The sequence below is a fragment of the Magnolia sinica genome, chromosome 15 (assembly GCF_029962835.1).
Source record: "Magnolia sinica isolate HGM2019 chromosome 15, MsV1, whole genome shotgun sequence".
In the NCBI taxonomy this organism is placed as follows: Eukaryota; Viridiplantae; Streptophyta; class Magnoliopsida; order Magnoliales; family Magnoliaceae; genus Magnolia; species Magnolia sinica.
The window spans coordinates 67,901,338-67,922,211 of record NC_080587.1 but is presented as its reverse complement, the minus strand read 5'-3'; the positions used below and the strand labels follow the sequence as shown (position 1 = coordinate 67,922,211).

At 39.6% G+C, this 20,874-nt stretch overlaps 1 protein-coding gene across 5 annotated transcripts in view; it reads right to left on the bottom strand.

Annotated features, from left to right (window-relative positions):
• The window catches only part of LOC131227803 (cyclin-J18), a 35,992-nt gene extending 19,890 nt beyond the window's left edge, over window positions 1-16,102 (bottom strand). For 2 of the 5 annotated variants that reach the window (XM_058223627.1, XM_058223628.1), the window contains exons 1-8: window positions 15,856-16,102; window positions 15,629-15,705; window positions 8,429-8,543; window positions 8,253-8,351; window positions 6,865-6,882; window positions 6,732-6,802; window positions 5,068-5,194; window positions 4,682-4,742 (exon numbers count right to left, since the gene is read on the bottom strand). In XM_058223627.1, coding sequence (XP_058079610.1) covers window positions 4,682-4,742; window positions 5,068-5,194; window positions 6,732-6,802; window positions 6,865-6,882; window positions 8,253-8,351; window positions 8,429-8,543; window positions 15,629-15,705; window positions 15,856-15,930 — 643 coding nt within the window. In that variant the 5' untranslated portion in view covers window positions 15,931-16,102. Of the gene's footprint in view, window positions 1-3,627; window positions 4,743-5,067; window positions 5,195-6,731; window positions 6,803-6,864; window positions 6,883-8,252; window positions 8,352-8,428; window positions 8,544-15,628; window positions 15,706-15,855 lie in introns of those variants that run through there. The other 3 variants (XM_058223624.1, XM_058223625.1, XM_058223626.1) reach the window with 3 other exon arrangements.
• Window positions 16,103-20,874: the final 4,772 nt, after the last annotated feature.

Here is a 20,874-nt window from a genome sequence, read left to right as displayed (position 1 = left end):
AATCTGATGATTGAATCCGGCAGAATTTTAGTTCTTTTCATCATCATGACCAAGTACACCTTTTGGACGAGCTGCATATCATACATATACAGGTTCCTCACAATCTTCTAATTTATCTCTTTTTAAGTATAACGTAATAAATGAAGGCATTTTGATCATTTAACCCCTTAAAAAGCCTACTCAAAATTTTCGATTGCCCACTCATAATTCAGTAAAATCCAAATTCTTGAGGAATTTGCAATAAAAACCTATTAATTTTAATATTCTCTCTCTAGTATCATGATTTTAATATAAATTTATTTAAATGTTAAAATGATTTGGAATCATACCTACATATTTAAAATTCTATAATTTTTTTTATTAATTTATAATAAAATAATGATTTTATATGTTGTCTTTAGCAAGAATTTCCAATAATTTTAGGGGACAAACGTCAAAATCTCAACCAAAGGATCTGTGGAGAACAGGATTTGTCAATATGGGCGGCGCAACCTATTCCACAAGTGCACATAATCAGAGTTTAGAATAGACCCAGCCCAAAAAGTTTAAAATTCCCGGGACCAACAAGCTTAGGCCCAGACCATTTGTGGCCCCAAACATCAATGGTGGCGGATAGAATGCCAAGCCAGTACAGTAGCCACTCTTAGATGGTTAGCTTGCCATTGATGACTATGCTTCTTAATATCAACATCATTTTAGGGTCCGTTTGGGTAGGGAACTCAGGGAAATTGGAATTAAGCCTAATCTTGATTTTGGTGAGCCCCATGCCCTAATACACGAGTTGAACCGAGTCAAGCTCGGCACAACTCGGCTTGGCTTGGCCAGCAGTTAACCCCAACTGGAATTTTGCTCGGTCCTCGAGCGTGGCTCAGTTTGGTAAGTAGCTTGAGCCTGTACGACATTTTCTCAAACACATATTGCATCTTCAATCTCCCACACTTATAATGCAAATCAGTAAGAGCCCTTTGTGAGAATTTCATCAAACTCCCAGCGAGCAATATCAAGATTAAGATATAAGGGCAGTCCTACAATATAAACTTTTTTTTTTGTTGCGAAGATTTATTTATTCAATCTTACCTTGAATACCCAATTCAAGAATATCCTAATACGAGGACAGTCCAAGAAACAACATTTCGTTGAGGCATTTCATTAAACACTCGGTGAGCAGCATCAAGATCAAAATGACTAAATCACCGAGCTGATTCGAGTTAGGGTAAAGCCGAGTCAAGTTGAGTTTAGGTAAGCTTGAACTCTGATCAAATTTTTTTTCAAGCTTCAAAAACCAGCTCGACTCAGTCCGAATCTAGTTTTAAGCAGAAGCAGTCAAGCTTTTCCGAGTCAAGTCAAGCAAGCTGACCGAGCGAACTCACTTATGTACAGCTCTACCTAAAAGTCAGATTCGTTGCACTAAAGCGGCACTTTCCTTTGCATGAGTGTGATCTTAAAAGTTTCTGGACCCCAAAAAAAGAAAAAGAAAACCATAATTGCAATTAAGCAAAGGTTGTGCATGGGACCCGCTTAATACCAATTTTATGGAATGCCCCACCAATATTCCCGTTATTAGGTACACCGACGATGATAAGGCCCACTTGGGTGGCATACAGAAAAAATTGGATGAGACCTGGTGGCCTATCTGATCAGTTGATTCAACCACAGTGGTACTAGGTAGTTTGATGACAGGAAAACTCTATTGAAGCCGTCTCTTTCAAAAATTTAGCAAGTGAAAAAGACTAGGAAACATGAGCGCATCCCATTCATGGTTAAAAAGCATAGGCAACTTGGACCAAATCATTGGTCCTGAGTTGAGTCAGGGCTCCTCAGACTCACCTGACTCAAGGGTGACTAGGAATACTGAAGCAGATCAGTTTCGACCATGTCCAAGTTGACATGGACGAGCGGCATCGGACTAAAACCATAACCATATCACATGGTAAGATGCATGATATCACATCCATAGTAATTCCATCATGAATCGCCCAAGGTGACACAAGGTATTGAACTGGATTGGGTCTGACCGAGTCCGGTTTAACTCGGATGAGTCGCCTCAAACTTGTTCGAGTCTTAAAAGTTAAAACCATGTCCATAACACATGGCATGACGCATGACCATACAACCTAGCTTGCCTTATTTCTACTTAGGTTCTTATGAGGGGAGTAAGCCTTTAAGCATCTAGGCCCCTTTCATGTTTTAAGGGTCTTTCCTAGCGAAAGTAATGTGGGAGTCCTGCCCATACACTAGCCTTTCATATAATCCTTACGTAAGCCCTTCTTTACATATGATGAACATGGAATTTTCAAACATCACTCTATGATGTCTTCTTCTCGTTTGGCACCACAAACTTCTGATGATGCAAGGTTCGGGGAAAAAAAAAAAAAATCCACGTATAATTATCTTTATTTCATTTTTTTTTATCCAGAATGGGTTGATTGGCTTACTGGTTAGGGTGCCTGGTCTTCACCCATAGTGTAAACTCATATCTCAAAACTCAGCCGAGCCGAGTCAACTTGACTCGGTGAGATTAGAAGCTGAGCCCCTTGGAAACTAGGTCCTAGGTCTAACTCGTTCATGACTCAAGAAGACTTATCAAGTCGACTCAAACTGAGTCACCCATGTGTCAAAGTGTTATTATATTAATAAAAAGGTATTACCCGACTCAAAAAGTACAAGTTCTAGTTGAACATTTCCCATGTGGATTTGGTTCGGTTGTGTTTTAATTAACCGGAAGTTACAGGGGTTGGGTTTGAATTTGTTAGCCCAGACATAATGACGCAGGACAACTAACCACTTGCTTTAAAAGCTAGAACTAACATAGCATCGCAAATTAATCCATTTATCTCATAGTCCAGGCCCCACATCACATGGGTACTGCCTCACATGAGCTACCCACCCTGAAAGTGCCCCTGCATCGCATAGGCCACCACACTCGAGCCCAGTGTGAAAATGCCCCTACGTTACATAGTGAGTCATGAAAATGGTCCACCTCTTGCCTTATTGTGAACCGCTAACTAACTAACTAACTAACTAACTATATATATATATATATATATATATAAAAGAAAAGGTTTCAAGTCCAACCATTGGGACCACATGTTACTGTCTACCTAGTAGATAACTTCCAATCATTTAGGGGATGTGAAACCCAACCCGTCCAATAGGTCGTTCCCGCCGTCAAGATCATGTTTTCAAAAATCAACCATATCGAATCATCGAGTAGAATACATTTGTATTTGTCTATTTATCAACTGGCAGATATTGCTTGCTATGGTGTGGCCAACATGATGAGCAGATATTCCTGAATTTTTCAATACATGATCTTCATAGTGGCACCAACCTATTGGAAGGGTGGGATATCACATGAACTTAATATAACTAGACCTTCTCTATATATCTATCAATAACTACCATAACCTGTTTATCGATTTGATCGAATCTGCTACGCGCAAAACTCCGTTGCTCAACAAGCGCGCAGCTAACCTGTTATTTTACTTAATACTCTAAAGTGTTATATCTATTGAGTAAATAAACTTGAAGCGGACTTAATGCAATACTTAAAAAATAATAATAATAATAATAAATAATAATAAAAAAATAAAAAATAAAATAAAATTGCATTACAAGAAGCATATGTACAAGAAAATGCCTATCTTCTAAAAGAATCTTGAATGAACATATCTTTTCCTGTTTTAAATTGGTTCAACAGCAGGGTGCGTGGTGACTCAAGACAAAATTCAGGGAAATCAACTGAACTTGATGTAGTATTAGAACAGTGATGGTAATAAATGATGCAGTGACCCATTGAACTGCGGCCCATTCCAACCCACTTAAATTTATCAAGCCCAAGCCCGACCCAACCCGACCCAACTAGGCACAACACACACGAGTTTACGAATTGAATATGGGGCAAAAGCTACACCCAGCCCTACCCAATTAGTGGATATAAATAAAAATGCATGCATCATGTGTGTGTGTGTGTTGTCCATTAATCTTTTCTGGGTTTTGGGCTGAGTAATCTAGCCTACCTTGATAAGCTATATGGACAGATAGGGTTGGTTAAGGGTCCATTATTTAAACATGCATATTTTCTAACCCAAGCTTGACCCGCTACCCATTTTGCTTGGCCCAAGCCAGCTTTAGAAGCCAATTGGGCCAGTTGATCGACAGGTTGACCGACCAATTGCCACCTGTAAGATCAGCGGTGGTTCACATTCAGGTTGCCTGAGGGTGTAAGGTCCTAACAGCATCTAGTGCACCTCATCACTACCTCAAACTCAGGTGGGCCACACCACAGTGAGCAATGTACAATCATGGTCAGAACCTATATATTCACTTGTTCTGGCCCACCTAAATTTTGAGATGGCTTGAGTTTTGGTGTATCCCTTAATTCTGACGGAGGGGACGTGACGCCAAGATTGGATGACATATGAACAACATGGTGGACCCCACATTCCATCTGAAAGTTTCTATGGTGAGCTTCTCCCTCCCCAATGTCCCCCATTGTTCTAGTTGGTGTTGTCCCCCGAAGTTACAGATCAGTCACACATCACAGTGTGCCCCGCCCAGCTTGAATGCATGGTAATCGCTGTACATTTAAATGATGTGATCACTCCATTTGATTGCATGCCAATCAAAAGACCCATCAAGTAAACATAGCTAATGAGCAATCTGATGGATGGAATCTTACCCCAAGGGAGGAGAGGAAACTCCCACTGTTGCTTAGGGACTGTGACAAGATATGAAACAACCTGCACAAAATTAGAAAACTCACATCTACGCAATAGTGGTGAAAGAGGCAATGTAAATTGCTCAATCAAGCTTTTGTTTGGCCTGACAAACTGCATATGCAAGACCCACCTTCCTGAATTGTCCATAAGGTGGGCCCTATGGTGGGTGGAAAGTACACCCATATCCCCTCCACTAAGTTGATCCTAACCATCTAATCTATCCATGTTAATGTGGCCCCCAAATGAATGGCTTAGTTTACCAAAAGGCGGGTAATGCTGGTGCTATTTCCAGGTCGGATAAGCAAAGAAGTAAAGATCATCCATAGATTCTAGTAGAAGAACATACCAGAATAGACGCAGCAAGAGAACGAGGAGTGGTATAAAGAATCAATGTCTCTTCTGTTTCATAGAGGAGATCCATGATATCCATGCAAACATCAAAGTTCAGAATATCCCCCACCTTTGCAACGGCCCTATTTCAGGAAGAGGAAATAAAAAAAAAAAGATTTATTTGGAAACAACAATCATGTGGGATGCTGAATGTACAAAAATATAAAGAACCAGAATTACCAAGGCTGAGATCCACAATATAAAACTTGGTGTCTGGACTTGAAAACTTGGCCAAGTCAGCTCGACTTGACAAGATTTGAAGCCAATTCTCTTGGAAACTTGCTGACAAGCATGACTTAGTCGCGACTTAAAAACTCAGTCAGCTTAATGCAACTCAGCATGACTTGATCACATCACCCACCCCTTTTTTTAAATAAAAAGGGACAACAAGTGAAGAGTCGAATATTGACCTCTTCCAAGGAGTTCAGGTGTACTACCAATGTGATGTGAGATGCAATTGTGTTCAAATAAGGGTATTTCATATGTTATATCTATTTCCAAATATATTAAGTATTTGATGCAGCATTGAATAGTTATAAACTTAATTATTAAAATATCAAGTTGAGTCCAATAAAGAGTCTTCGGGTTGACCCAACCCAGCTAGATATCGAGTTGAGTTTTTGAGTTTTTGAACTATGCTTTGCAATGCTCGAGCCGATAGTTTGTACAATGTACAATATCATCCAGGCATTCAGTTTGTACAAGTCAGGCCCCTGGTTCGGTGATCCAAACTGTTGATACAATGGGCCACACCTCACAGAAGGATCGGACATCACCCAAACTCCCTGAACTGGGAAGATCCTAACTATAGAATGCTTAGACATTCTTTGTTAGAATGTGAAATTGTGGTGTTTGCTTTCTGAACTGTCTATTTGCTTGTCACCTATTAAATGGGTAGTCTTCTTACTTCTTACAATCTAGGAAAGTTTTGGTGCATGGGCCATCCATGGTTGGGTCGCTAAACCATGAGCCCCAAGGATGAATGATTCATGAACTGTGACCTTGGGAACTTTGAATGTTTGCTGGAAACTGCGTAGCAATTGGATGCCATTGGAGGTCAAGTATTGGAAATGGTTGGAACTGGTATTCCTTCAAGAAATGAGAATCATTGTCAACATCCTTCATGCAATTCACATCAAGGATCACAAACATCTCCCAAATCCATTTTATGATTTTATTTTTATTTTTATTTTGTATATGTGTGTGTATTGCATTAATCACTGTTTCATATTTTTCTACAAGTTGCTGACATGCAGGACTCCATACATTGGGGATCATGGCCCAGTGACTTAAACTGTCGATCCAATATGTTCGACCACAGATAATGGATGGCATGAAAACTTCCAAGATAGAAAGATCTTATCCATTTGACTGTTGCATCGTTTTCCATTGAATGGGCCATGCTGATATTGTCTCCCTAACAGTCTACTCGTGGACCATTGATCAAAAGGTTAGAATCTTCCAATCTGGAAGATTTTAACGCATCCTCCATCAACAGTGAGGCCCAACAGATCAACAGTTTGGATCCCCAAACCATGGCCTTCATGTACGGGATTCTAGATTCAACACTGTATGACTAGATAAAGAAAGCTAGAACAGAGAAAAGATGTAAGAATTCACCTGAATTGAATTAGAAGCTCTTCCAAGAAGACAAAAGCAATATTTGAAGCTCCAATCTCAAACCTCAACACCTGTAAAGTACTCGGTTCAGTCCAAATAATATGAGAAACTGCCTCATCTGCATGAGATGTACCTTCAGGAAGACCAGCTCCTGCGGCAGAAATTTATCCTCATCAATCATCATGGAGATGGTAAAACAGAGAAAAAGCCTTTTCTGTATTTCAGTATAAAAGAGCAACTAAGGCTTCGTTGGATGCACAACTGAATTGAATTGTGCATGTTCAACTTAATCAGGAGGAAATAACAAGTAATGATGTTTCCTAGGCCCTAGCATTCCTGAGGTAAGTATACCTCAAATTGCAGTTACATTTCTTTCACACCCAAATTACAATTTGGAGTTTGATTACTTCCACTATCTTAGACTAACAATCACAATTCAAACCATAAGGCAGTTTTTCAATAACGACTGAAATGAATTTTGAATATTTAGAATAGCTACTTCAACCCATATCTTTCGATTACAAAAAATAATTAGACACTGCATTAATTCATGAATCATGATAAGAATTCTATCTGTATGAATATGGATGGGATGGAGGAAAGAGTAAACAAAGATATCTTATTATTCAACTTTCCTATTGCATTTCATTTCTTTCGTTCTTGTTCTTTCTCACTAAGGTTAGTGTGATTTTTCTCTCTTTATTAACAAAACCCTATTACAAAATATGTTGTGCTAAGGGAGCACCAAAATATGTATACAAAATACGAAAGAGTAAAAGAGAAGACTCACCAATCCCCACTACACACAAGTTCAATCAATTGTAGATTATCAAATTGTGATGTTGCTTTTAGCATTCAAAATAAGTAACACCTGGTGGCAGTTATGTTCTTTCTAGGGCAGCTTGAAATTAACTTGGGACCTGTTTGGTAGCGGCTTAAGAATGAGTTAATCTCATTTTTAGTTAAATATTAATTATGTATTAGAAATTATATAAATTGTTGGTTCTTAGGATTACTTTAATCCTTACAAAAAAGGACATATGATACAAAGAGAGATGTGTACAAACGAGATATCCAGCAACAAGAAGAAGGAAAGGGATTGGACAAAGGAACTCCCAACCATTTGATGATCTCAGATGTGTCCATGCCAATGGAACAGGTAACTCATTATTTCAATGCACTCATCCCTTCAGACAGAAGAAGATTCTATAAACACTTACTTGAAATCTCACTTATTAGATTCCATTGCGGAAGAATCGCCCACATTTTTTTCTGAGGAATTTGCCGTGATATATCCAATCCATGCATAAGATCATGAAAAATGGAACAAATTTTTGACTGTTACCAAGTATCAGCAATGGGTCTGAAATGAGATGAATTCATTGATAAGTGGCTACCAAACATTAATAGGCCCTTAATGAATACTGAGATCAGTAACTACAATTTGGTCAATTTCTACTTAATCGAGCTAGTTGTTTTGAAATTCAGTTCAATAATGCCTCTAAACACATCCTGACTTACCGCTTCTGCAAAATCTCGTGTGGTAAAATGCTGGTCCTTAATAATCTCGTCACCCAAAGACTTCAAACTTTTTACAGATAGAGGACAAGTATTGTGCATCTGAAAAACGCAAGGAAAATCACAAGGACGCAAAAGATGATAGTAAGGTGGCTACATAAAAAGCATTGGACCCTTACTTTACTTGAGATCCATATAGAAATTAGTGCAAAAAGCTGCAAATTGCTCTCTCTCAAAGGTTGCAGAAGCCAATTTCCTGAGTCATTATCCTGTAGAAACCTGGTTTTCCTATTGCTGGCATAAATTAGAACAAACGTGAAAAGAAGACATAATGATCATATTACAATTTATTTGAAATGTGAGAGCGGCACATATTAAAGGCCACCTGTAAATTCGTAGAACTCAAAAGTCTACATTTAAGAGAAGGATAGAGAAAGTATGTTGGGTGAGGAATGCTACATGCTGATGTCTATTTTCAAAGAGAAAAGCTTTGATACTCTGGCAGTGTGATGGATGATAAGCAGTCACTTATAAAAATTATTTAGAAACTGCATACATGGAATAGTAGTTCAAAGTAAACTGTCCAAATTATGGGTCCAGCATAAGATGTATTGTGAACCAAAATTATGCTTACTTGAATATCCTCCTATCTGATTGGTGGAAATTTATTGGATGGTTAAAAGCAGAATATATTCCTTTTCAACAGACAAGTGTCCAGGAATCAGAGGTTGTGGTTGTTCAACCAACCTGATTTTGAGTGAATCTGTGCCTCATATGCAATTTCCGAGTGCCCCCGCAGATCAAGCGTCATACACAGCTGGTGTATCAAATAACACCTCATTTGTAAATACAACAAGTAAAGGTGCTCCACACATGCCAATGCAGCACACATGTGATGTCCAGGTCATTCATCAGGTGGCCCCAGTGACCGATGTGGATCTACCTGCCCAAAGATCAGTCCAGTGTACCCATTGGGTGGGATGAATGTGTTGAGATGTGGAGTCACATCTGGGCAGCCCCACTCGACTAGTCGAGTGGGCTGCTCGACCGGTCGAAGGCCGGCTCGACTCAAAGTCCAGCGAGCTATGATTTTTTGGGTTCGCGGTGCTCGACCAGTCGAGGTTACGCAGATTCATTTTGCGGATTTGATACGGACTGTGAAAATTTGAGTCAGTTTCGCAGAGGTGCGAAAGGGAAGTTGCGTAAACTATAAATAGGGGTCCTTAGGGCTTTTCTAGGGTAATGAGAGTTATTCTAAAGTGTGGGCAAAGGGCTTTCTCTATACATCCTAGGGAAAAGGTTAGTATATTGCTTATAACCTCGTTTTCTTCATAGTGAAAGTTTGCACCCGTGGTTTTTTTACCCTTGTTTGGGGTTTTTCCACGTATATCTTGTCTTGTGGTTTGTTTGGTATGCTTTGATTTTACTTCTAAATTGTATTGCTTTCTGTTTATCGTTAGTGGGTGAGACCGGAGATTGGATCTCGGTTCACTGCGTTGTTGGTGTGCTGCGCAACAACTGGTATCAGAGTTATTGGTTTAGTTCTATTGGGAGTGATGACGGAAGAAGGAAAGACTAGAATTGAGAAGTTTGATGGTTCAAACTTTGCCTTCTGGAAGATGCAGATAGAGGATTATCTGTATCAGAAGGACCTCTATATTTCTCTAGGAGGAAAAGATAAGAAACTAGAAAAGATGACAGATGATGAATGGTCTTTATTGGATCGGAAAGCTTTAGGAACGATCCGACTCTCTTTGTCTAAGAGCGTCGCCTTCAATATATCTAAGGTAAAGACTACAAAAGAATTAATGGAAGCCCTAGCTAGGATGTATGAAAAACCTCCAGCATCCAATAAGGTTTATCTTATGAAACAGCTATTCAACATGAAGATGTCAGATGGTGAGAGCGTGGCTGAACATTTAAACGAGTTCAATACAGTCACAAGCCTGTTGGAATCCGTTGGCATTGTTTTTTAAGACGAGGTCAGGGCGTTATTGACCTTGTCCAGTTTGTCAGACAGTTGGGTTGGTTTGGTGATTGTTGTGAGCAATTCTTCAGGGTCGACAAAGCTGAAATTTGATGATGTGGCCGGTCTAATTCTCAGCGAAGAATCTAAAAGAAAGGCATCAGGAGTTTCAAGGGATTTAGGGAATGCTCTAAACGTTAAAGGAAGAGGAAGATTGCTGAACAAAAGAAGCAATAAACACGGACGTTTTAAGTCGAGGAAGAAGTCCAAGGGACCGAAAGACAAAGACGGATGTTGGCATTGCGGCAAGAAGGGGCACATGAAACGTAATTGCAGGGCGCTTAAGAAACAAGAAGGAAGCTTTCAAGGCAGGAAGGATTCAGTGAATCTATCTGAGGAGAGTGACACAAGGGCGTTGATCTTGTCTCTTGATGCGAGGAATGAGTCTTGGGTCATAGACTCGGGTGCTTTATTTCATGCCACTTCGTGTAAGGAAGTTCTGCGTGATTATGTGTCAGGTGACTTTGGGAGAGTCTACTTAGGTGATGATGAGTCGTGCAGTATTGTTGAAAAGAGAGACGTTCATATAAATCAGAAAGACAGAACGGCTTTGAAATTGAAGGATGTCAGACATGTACCGAGTTTGAAACTGAACTTGATCTCAGTGGGGCAGTTGACCGATACCAGATATGTGACGACATTCACTAGTGATTCCTGAAAGATCACAAAAGGTGTCTTGGTGATATCTCGAGGCAAGAAGGAATGAACTTTGTACGTGACTTTAGGATCGTATAGTTTACTCGCAGTCGCATCAACTGGAGTGAATGGACAGTTATAGCATCAGAGGTTGGGACAAATGAGTGAGAAATGAATAAAAGTGTTATTGTTAAGAGGGAAGCTACCAGGGCTGAAGTCTATTGACTTGGAATTCTGCGAGGACTGCGTGTATGGCAAGCAAAAAAGGGTAAGTTTCAAGAAAACAGGACGCGTTCCAAAGACACATCTGTTGGAGCTTGTACACACTGATGTATGGGGATCGGCACAGGTATTATCTCTTGGTGGCTCAGATTATTTTGTTTCTTTTATTGATGATGCTAGTAGAAAACCGTGGGTTTATTTCTTAAAGCATAAATCTGATGTATTTGATGTATTTAAGAAGTGGAAAGTAATGGTAGAAAACGAAACAGGTAAAACAGTAAAATGTCTGAGATCAGATAATAGGGGAGAATACTGTGATAAGATATTTAAGGAATATTGTGCAGCAAATGGAATTAAACATCAGAAAATGATTTTAGGGACACCGCAGCAGAACGGTGTTGCTGAGCATATTAACAAGACCATCCTTGAGCGCGCTAGGAGCATGAGGTTATATATAAGGTTGCCCAAGACGTTTTGGGCAGATGTTGTGAATACTGCTGCATATCTCATCAATAGAAGTCCCTTAGCATCATTGGATGATGGGCTACCAAAAGAAACGTGGACTGGGAAAGAAGTGAACCTTGCACATCTCAGAGTGTTCGGTTACACTTCATATGTTCACATTGATGTAGAGCACAGAAACAAGCTGGATGCGAAGTCCAAGAGGTGCATGTTTATAGGCTACGGGCAGCATGATTTTGGCTACAGGTTTTGGGATACAGAAAACATGAAAATCATCAGAAACAAAGATGTAGTCTTCAAGTGATGCATAAGGATCGTGCGCAGTAAAACAAGGCCGAGGAGAAAGAGTTCGTAGAGTTGGAAGAGTTACCGGACACAGGTGTTACAGTGCCACAAGATGATCATGCACAGGAGCATTATGAGGCAAAGCCACATACACCGGTTGTGAGGAGGCTACTCGAGAGAGGAGACCCACGGTCCGATACTTACCCTTTTTACATTATCTACTGCTGACAGATAGTGGTGAACCAGAGTGTTTTGAAGAGGCATTACAGTCAGATACATGGGTTAAGTGGGAGCAGCTCATGAATGATGAGATGGACTCTCTTAAGTCAAATCGTACATGGAAGCTAGTCACTCTACCTAAGGGTAAGAAAGTTCTTCATAACAAGTGGGTTTACATCCTGAAGGAGGAGCATGATGGTTCAAAATGGTACAAGGCTAGATTGGTTATAAAAGGGTTCCAACAAAAGGCAGGTATCGACTTCACCGAAATATTTTCACCAGTGGTGAAAATATCTACGATTCGTATGGTCTTGAGTATAGTGGCTACAGAGGACTTACATCTAGAGCAGCTAGATGTTAAGACAGTCTTTTTTCATGGGGACCTTAAAGAAGAAATATATGCATCAGCCGACAGGATATGTGGCACCAGGAAAGGAGAACAAGGTATGTAAACTGAAGAAGAGTCTATATGGCATGAAGCAGGCCCCGAGGCAGTGATACAAGAAGTTCAACAGTTTCATATCGGGAAACAGTTTTAGGAGATGTCATGCAGACCACTGTTGCTATTTGAAGAAGTTTGATACGTCGTACATCATCCTTCTTTTATACGTTGATGATATGCTTGGGCCGGTTCAAGCATGAAGGACTTCTCAGATCTCAAAAGACAATCGTCTAGAGAATTTGTCATGACGGATTTAGGAGCTGCAAAACAAATCCTATGCACGAGGATAAAGCGTGACAGGGAAAACAAGAAACTGGTTTTGTCACAAGTAGAGTACATAGCCAAGGTACTTGATCGATTCAATATGGGAGGTGCTAAGCCAGTTAGCATTCCATTAACCAACCACTTCAAGCTTTCTAAGGAGCAAGGTGCAAAGACGCAAGAGGAACGGGACTACATAGCTAAAGTCTCATACGCGTCAACTATTGGGAGTCTCATATATGCTATGGTGAGTACAAGGTCAGACATTGCTCAAGCAGTGGGAGTTGTTAACAGGTTCATGAACAACCCCGGGAAGGAACATTGGAAAGTTGTGAAGTGGATCCTCAAATACCTGGTAGGTACTATGGATATAGGGTTGTGCTATGGTGGATCGAAAATCAAGCTACAAGGCTACGTAGATTCGGATTTGGTAGGAGATATTGACAGCAGAAGAAGCACTACAAGTTATATCTTTACTCTAGATAATGTTCCAGTCTGTTGAGCCTCTCAGTTACAGAAGATAGTATCTATCAGTACGACGGAAGCAGGATACGTTGCAACTACAGAAGCGTGCAAGGAGATGGTGTGGATGTAAGGTTTCATGGAAGAGTTGGCTAAGAAGCAAGCAGATTGCAAGTTGTAAGTAACAGTCAGAGTGCAATACACTTGGCTAAGAATTCAGCATTTCATTCAAAGGCCAAGCATATTGACATCAGATATCACTTCATACGTTCGTTACTGGAAAATGGATCAATTGCTCTGGAGAAGATTCATACAAGTGAGAATCCTGCGGATATGCTAACCAAGGCGATCACACAAGAGAAGCTGAAGCTCTGTTCAGCTTTGATTAGTCTTCAGGCTTGAAGACAGGGAGGTGATGTACTCCGGACGTAGAAGACAAAGGTTTATGGCGATGTGTCTCCAGGTGGGAGATTGTTGAGATGTGGAGTCTGAGCAGCGCCACTCGACTAGTCGAGTGGACTGCACGACCAGTCGAGGGGCCCACTCGACCGGTCGAGGGCTGGCTCCACTCAAAGTCCAGCGAGCTATGATTTTTTGGGTCCGCAGTACTCGACCGGTCGAGGCCCTTGCTCAACCAGTTGAGGGTCCGCTCGACCAGTCGAGGTTACGCAGATTAGTTTTGCGGATTTGATACGGACTGCAGAAATTTGTGTCGGTTTCGCAGAGGTGCAAAAGGGAAGTTGCCTAAATTATAAATAGGGGTCCCTAGGGCTTTTCTAGGGTAATGGGAGTTATTCTAAAGTGTGGGCAAAGGGTTTTCTCGATACATCTAAGGGAGAAGGTTAATATATTACTTGTAATCTCATTTTCTTCATAGTGGAAGTTTGCACCCATGGTTTTTTACCCTTGTTTGGGGTTTTTCTACATATATCGTGTCTTGTGGTTTGTTTGGTATGCTTTGATTCTACTTCTAGATTATATTGCTTTCTGTTTATCGTTTGTGGGTGAGACCGGAGATTGGATCTCGATTCACTGCATTATTGGCATGCTACGCAACAGAATGTGCCTATAAAAATGGATGGATAAAAAAGAATGCGAATGGTCTGTGTTCGACATATATGAGTAACTTGCCTAATGAGTAGGACTGGCTTAAATTTTGTCCCCGACTCCTCATGCATTCACCATGGGGTGTTCTTGATAAATGGCCCAGATCTCACATGTGTGCCAATAAAACAGGTGGGGCATACAATCCAAGATCAAGAAACCATTATGATTAGAGTTGTACATGAGTCGAACCAAGTCGAGCTTGGCACAGCTCAGCTTAGCTCGGCCAACAGGCTACCCCAGCTCGAACTCAGCTTGGCTCTGTCTTCGAGCCTGATTGGCCACCTCAACTCAGCTTGGCCAGCAGCTCTGGCTAGCTCGAGCTGAGTTCGAGTCGAGTTAGAGTTCATACCTATGAATTGAGTTCGAGTTTAGGTTTTAGGGTTTTTAATATATATATATATATATATATATATATATATATATATATATATATATATAGCTATAATATATAATTTATTTAAATATATAAATATTTACAAAATATTTACATTAAGTGAACCTGATCTGAGTCGAATCGATTCAAACTGAGTCAAGTTCTGAGCCGAGTCGAGTCGAGCTCGGTCTCGGCTCAAAAAATAAAAAAATCGAGCTCAAAAAAACAGCTCAAACTCAGTTTCGAGTCAAGTCAAGTTAAGCTTTTTCGAGTCGAGTTGAGCGAGTTAACCGAACTAACTCGGTTCGTGTACAGCTCTAATTACGATGGAGCCCTTAATTCGATAATTTATCACCCTGGCAGATGTCGGAAATTTAATATGCTATAAACATCTTAAACTTCAAACTGGACATGAACACTGTATGATATTGGCAAGAGCAGATTTATTTTTCATTGAGCAATGGCCCATTCTCTGTTCATTACATCAGTGGATATGGACCGTCCAACTTTCGGCCTGTGTTATGGATGGTCCATCATACAAAAACCCACCGTGATTAAGTAACACTAGCATATAATTAATAGGATAAGATCTAAACCGTAGACAGATTTTTAGTTTTGAACGCCCACAAATCAATAGCTAGGATAGGGTGTATTCTGTGGTTTTCCTACCACAGCTTATCCATAGTAGGGCCCAACAGATGAACGGTGCAGAATCACTGATAACCATACAACCTCGTCTACCTTGACTTTGTGCAATTAAATTGTAAATTGCAAGAAATGTACTAAAACATCAAAATCTTACGATTTAAGTCTGCAAAACATCCAGGAATAGTGTAAATTTTGATTGGGATTGAGGGTTTTTTGGAAGCCGGGAATTCACTTACCTTTGCAGAGATGGGAAGAATCGATCGGAGAAGAGCGATAATGCTGTGTATTTCACGATCGGTGCTAGACGCAGTTGCTGTTGGAGAAGAAAAGAGAGAGAATGTGTGAGCGAGAAAGAGAAGCAGGAGAATATTTTAGGGTTAGGGTTAGGGTATTTTGGTGATTTTGAATGGAGAGAGAGAGAGAGAGAGAGAGAGAGAGAGAGAGAGAGAGAGAGAGAGAATACCATGGAAGAGAAGATGAGGAACTCCAGCACGTGATCGCGCACGTGAGGAGGGATGGAGGAGACGGAGGAATCCATCTCCCGTTTTTCTCAGGGAGTTCGTGGGGTCTTGGAAATTTGAAATCTCCCGCGTCTCTTCCTTCCCTCGTCTTTTAACTGCAATCTGCTGTGTGCGTTTTCCACCATTTCATGACTAGTTTCTCAGCTCTCTAGAACCAGGACAACCGTTCATCTGGTGATTCTCATTGTAGATGGGCGATCATGTAAGACGTTATCCTCCATTTGTAGTTGGTTGGCTATTTTAAGTGACCCGCTTAGGTGCACCGTAACTTTTCCTGATGTGTCAAGCCAGGTGAGTGCGGTCCATTGTTAGATAATCCAAACCATTGATTTCATGGATCCCAAAGTGGATAGGGGATACCCTGAAGATCTTCTAATTCTATTCTATCACCGTCCTACGAGCAGATGGTCGAATAAAGGGCCCACTGTACGGGGAGTGTATATCCACGCCCTCCAACCATTTTTCATGGTAATTGCAGGACGTGACCCCAAAACTTAAGTAGACCCAAATCTCAGGTGGAGCACACCGCTATCAACGGCAGTTAGAGTTGTACACGAGTCGAATCAAGTTGAGCTTGGCACAGCTTGACTTGACTCCAGCTCGAACTTGGCACATCTCAGTACTCAAGCTTTACTAGCCAGTTTGACTCGATTGGGTCAATAGCTCGGGCTAGTTCAAGCCACCAGAACATTTTCTCAAACAAGTGGATTATGCACTTCAATTTCTCACGACATGGAACAATGGCAGCAGTCTGTAGGCATTTCATCGAACATTTGATAGGTAGTATTAAAATCAAAATATAAGAGTTGTTTTATAATGTTTTTTTTTTTTTTAATTTGTTTAAATAGCATAAAAATCAAAATACAAGAGTAGTTTTATAATATACTTTTTTTTTTTAGTGAATTGTTTCGTAACATACCTTCCTTATCACTGGTTGATCCTACAGAGAATATATGCACCCGAAACACCACTTCATTAAGTCATTTCATCAAACACTTGGTGAATAATGCCAATATCAAAATAATTCAGTCACATTGATCTAAATCTGAGTTCTATTTGAGTTGAGGTTTGATTCGAGTCAATTCGAGCTTGGATAAGCTTGAATTCAGCTCGAGTTTTTATCAAGCTCCAAATATCAGGTCAAATTCAATTTCTAACCAAGTCAAAGCATGCTTTTTCGAGTCGAGTTGAGCAAGTTATCTAAGCTAACTCGGTTTGTGTGCAACTCTAATAGCAATTGAAGGCACGAGTTTTGGATGAAGTTGTTCTTGTATTTTCCCTTCATGCAGTTTCTGTTGACCTTATCAATAGATTGGATGACAAATAAATATTACAGTGGACTTTGGGAAGTTTTTAATGGTGAGTGTTCAATCACTACTATTCCGTGGGGTGTTGCCCACTTCAGATTTGAAATTACTTAATTTTTTGAACCATGTACTAAAATAGGCTGGAAAAATGGATGGATGGTGTGGATATACAGAAAATCATCCAAGTAGGCTCAACGTTTACCCGAGTAACACCCAATGGGCTCCCTAAAAAGGTTATTACGTCAATGGTAGGAGCAGCTCAGGTGTTACCCTGGTAACACCCTACCGTGTGTAACCCATACTATTTTGAGAGTGTGGATTTGAAATCTTCTCGTTGGGTTTAAGTCCTTGATTTAGATTCCCTAGTAATCTAAAAGTAGTTATGCATAATATATTCATAGGAATTTGAATTTAATTACTAAATAAACTTTAATATCTTTAATCATTGCACGTATGTAATGTTTAACATGATGATTGTAATAAAACAATCGAAATATATACTTTGCCTAAAATGATGATATTCTAAATTATAGATGGGCCACAAGCATAATATTATATGTTAGTAATTAACTAATGATTTTTAACTATTGATTTACATGGATAATATTTGGATGGCACAAATCATCATATTAATGTAATTAGAATGTTGCAATTGATAATCTAATTGTTTTAGGATATTATTCAAGGCCATGTGTCTAATGAATTAATAGTCTAGTGACACATGTTAGACATGCAACTCTTGGAAGAATTTTAGACATAATCCAAACTTCACTTTGTATTTGAAACCCTCTCTGAGAGGAAACGGGTGCCAATTGTAACATGAAATTTGAATATCTCAAATCCCCTCAAACCTCCCAAAATTCATAGTGCCAAATGACTCTTTACCATGGGGTCATCTTGGTGATGTGTTGTATATACACTCTGTCCATCCATTTCTCGAGCACATTTGAGGATGTGGTCCCAAAAAATAAATAAATCCAAATATCAGGTGGATCGTACCACATGAAACAATGGTGGAGGAGTGCTTCACCATAAAAAAATTATGAAGGGCCTATCATAAGGTCAACTTAATTTTTATTTTTATTCCAACATGCTTGCACGGTCAAAAAGACATGGACGAAGCTAAAATACAAATATTAGCTTGATTCAAAACTTATGTAGTCTACAGAAGTTTTTAATGGTCATTCATCACTCTTTCTAGTGGTATGGTCCACTTGAGTTTTCATCACCTTAAGTTTTGTAATCAAATCCTAAAATGATATGGAAAAACAGGTAGACAGAGTAAATATACAAAAAATATATCAATTAGGGATCCACGTGGTGGCGTAACACCCACTAATATCAGGGCTGAAAGTCGGGCGGGTTCAACCCAACCGACCCGTGACCGACCTGACATTGGGTTGAGTTCAAGCAAGATTTATTGGGTTTGGTCTTGAGCTTGAGTTATATAAACACCAACTCGATAAAACTTAAGTTAGGCTTGGGTTGAGGTCTCGGGTTGCCTGAACCAACCCGAATCCGATCGATATATAATTGAGTGTGGATCGTCTATATTGAAGGTATGAGAAATTCCAGTGTCGTCGGATCTTATTAGTCCATATTATTTCCGATGACCCAAGCTAACAAAATATGCCAAATTTCTCTCTCCCATATAGATTGTGTGCTACACAACATAACTTTTAAAGGAGTGGTTGTCTGATATTTTAGCTTGTTTATTTATAAAAAGTGAAGTTCCTTATGATAAATAATTACATATATAATTAATAAAATCAAATATACAAAAAAATAAGACATGTATAGTAATATAATAGACTAATGTAATAACGAAAATATTGGCATATATCTGCCTTACCAACCCAACCAACCCAACCAACCCAATCGAAACCACTTGGGTTGGGCTTGGGTTGAGAATTTCCAACCCGAGGTTAGGTTGGGTTGAGTTAGGATTGAGGTATAGGAACCTCAGGTTGGGCTAGGGTTGAGCACCAACACATCCCAACCCAACCAAATCCGCCCGACTTTTAGCCCTAAATAATAGTTACTAGGTGACACCTAATCCGCTCCCCAAATTCGTACTCCCAGTTTATTTTTCTATGCTAACGCGCTTGAGTGTTCTTCAATACGCCATGACTTTTGCCGTTGGCTTTGGATTTTTTTAAAGGATCCAAACTGTTAATGTGGTAGGGCTCCAAGCCCAAATAAAGCTCGAGCAACCAACTCTTTAATTATCCAAGGGATATATGGTGACCGTTTGTATTCAAAACTAAAAAGCCGGATTATCAAAAGGTGGAAAATGATCCAATTTCGTAGCTTTTTTATGTACAAGGCAACGCCTATCACATCAATGGTTTTGGAACCCGGAAAGATATGGCTCCATATTCAGAGGCTAAAAGTCTCCGCTCATACTATTCCATTTGGATTGTGATGCATTATAGCAAACCTCGTGTGGAAGTTCAACGGAAAACTGTTGAACTGCCACTATAGTGTAGACGCGGATTAGGTAGGGTAGGGGTGATAGCTTGATGGGTGAGGCTCTGATTATTACCCGTGATATATGTGTTGTATATCTATGTTGTTCATTTTTTAACTGTAATAGCTCAAAAATAAATTGGATCTAAATCTCAAGTGGAGTATTAGGTGGAAAACAGTAGATCCAAATCTCAAGCGAAGCATTAGGTAGAAAATGGTGGTGATTGAATGCCCACGGTTAAAAAGTTGCTACGGCTGTGAGAGTTTTGAACCAAGCTAAAGGGTTGTTTGGCACCATGAATTTGGAGGGATTTTAAATCCCCTAGACGTCTGGCATCATAAAGTAACTGGGGGATTCAAACCCATAGTGAGAGCTTGGATTACTTCCAAAATCCTATCAAGAGTTGCATGTGTAAAGATGTGTGTATTAGGCATATAGCCCACTAATGATATCCCAAAACAATTAGATTATCAACTGCATCACTATAAATGCTTTAATATGATGATCAACACCATCCAAACACTGTCCATGTAAATCAACGGTTAAAAATTTTTGAATAGTCACTCGGACATTATCTCATGCCCATGGCTCATCCAAGACTTGGAATTTCATCATTTTAAGACAGCATATATTTGAATGGGCTTATTACAACCAAAGTGTCAAACATTACGTACGTCACTTATTAGAAATATTATAGTTTATTTAGTAATTAAATTTAAACCCTTGGAAATATAGCATGTATAGCTACTTTGGATTAAAGTTGATTCCTAATCTAGGTGCCAAACAAAATAGGAGGATTTCAAATCCATGGGGTACTAAATCAAGGCTCCCAAACAGGCCCTATTATAAATGTTTTCCCTTTGTGGAGGTCTCTATGACCTTATCAAAGGTTTTGGACCACACTGATAATTGTGTTTTCCTTTCATCCAGTCCTGATGCAACTTGCATGAAAAGAAATGAGTATTATAAAGGACCTAAGATGTTTCTAATGGTAAGCATTCAATTATCATTGTTTCCTACGGTGTAGTCTATTTACTTTTAGATCTGCCTTATTTTTTAGCTAATGCATTAAAGTAACCCTGCAAAATAAATGGATCACAAGGATGAAACACATATATCATGGTGAGGACATAGAGCATTGTTAAGCAGGAATCACTAACGGTAATGTTGGTATGCAATTTGCC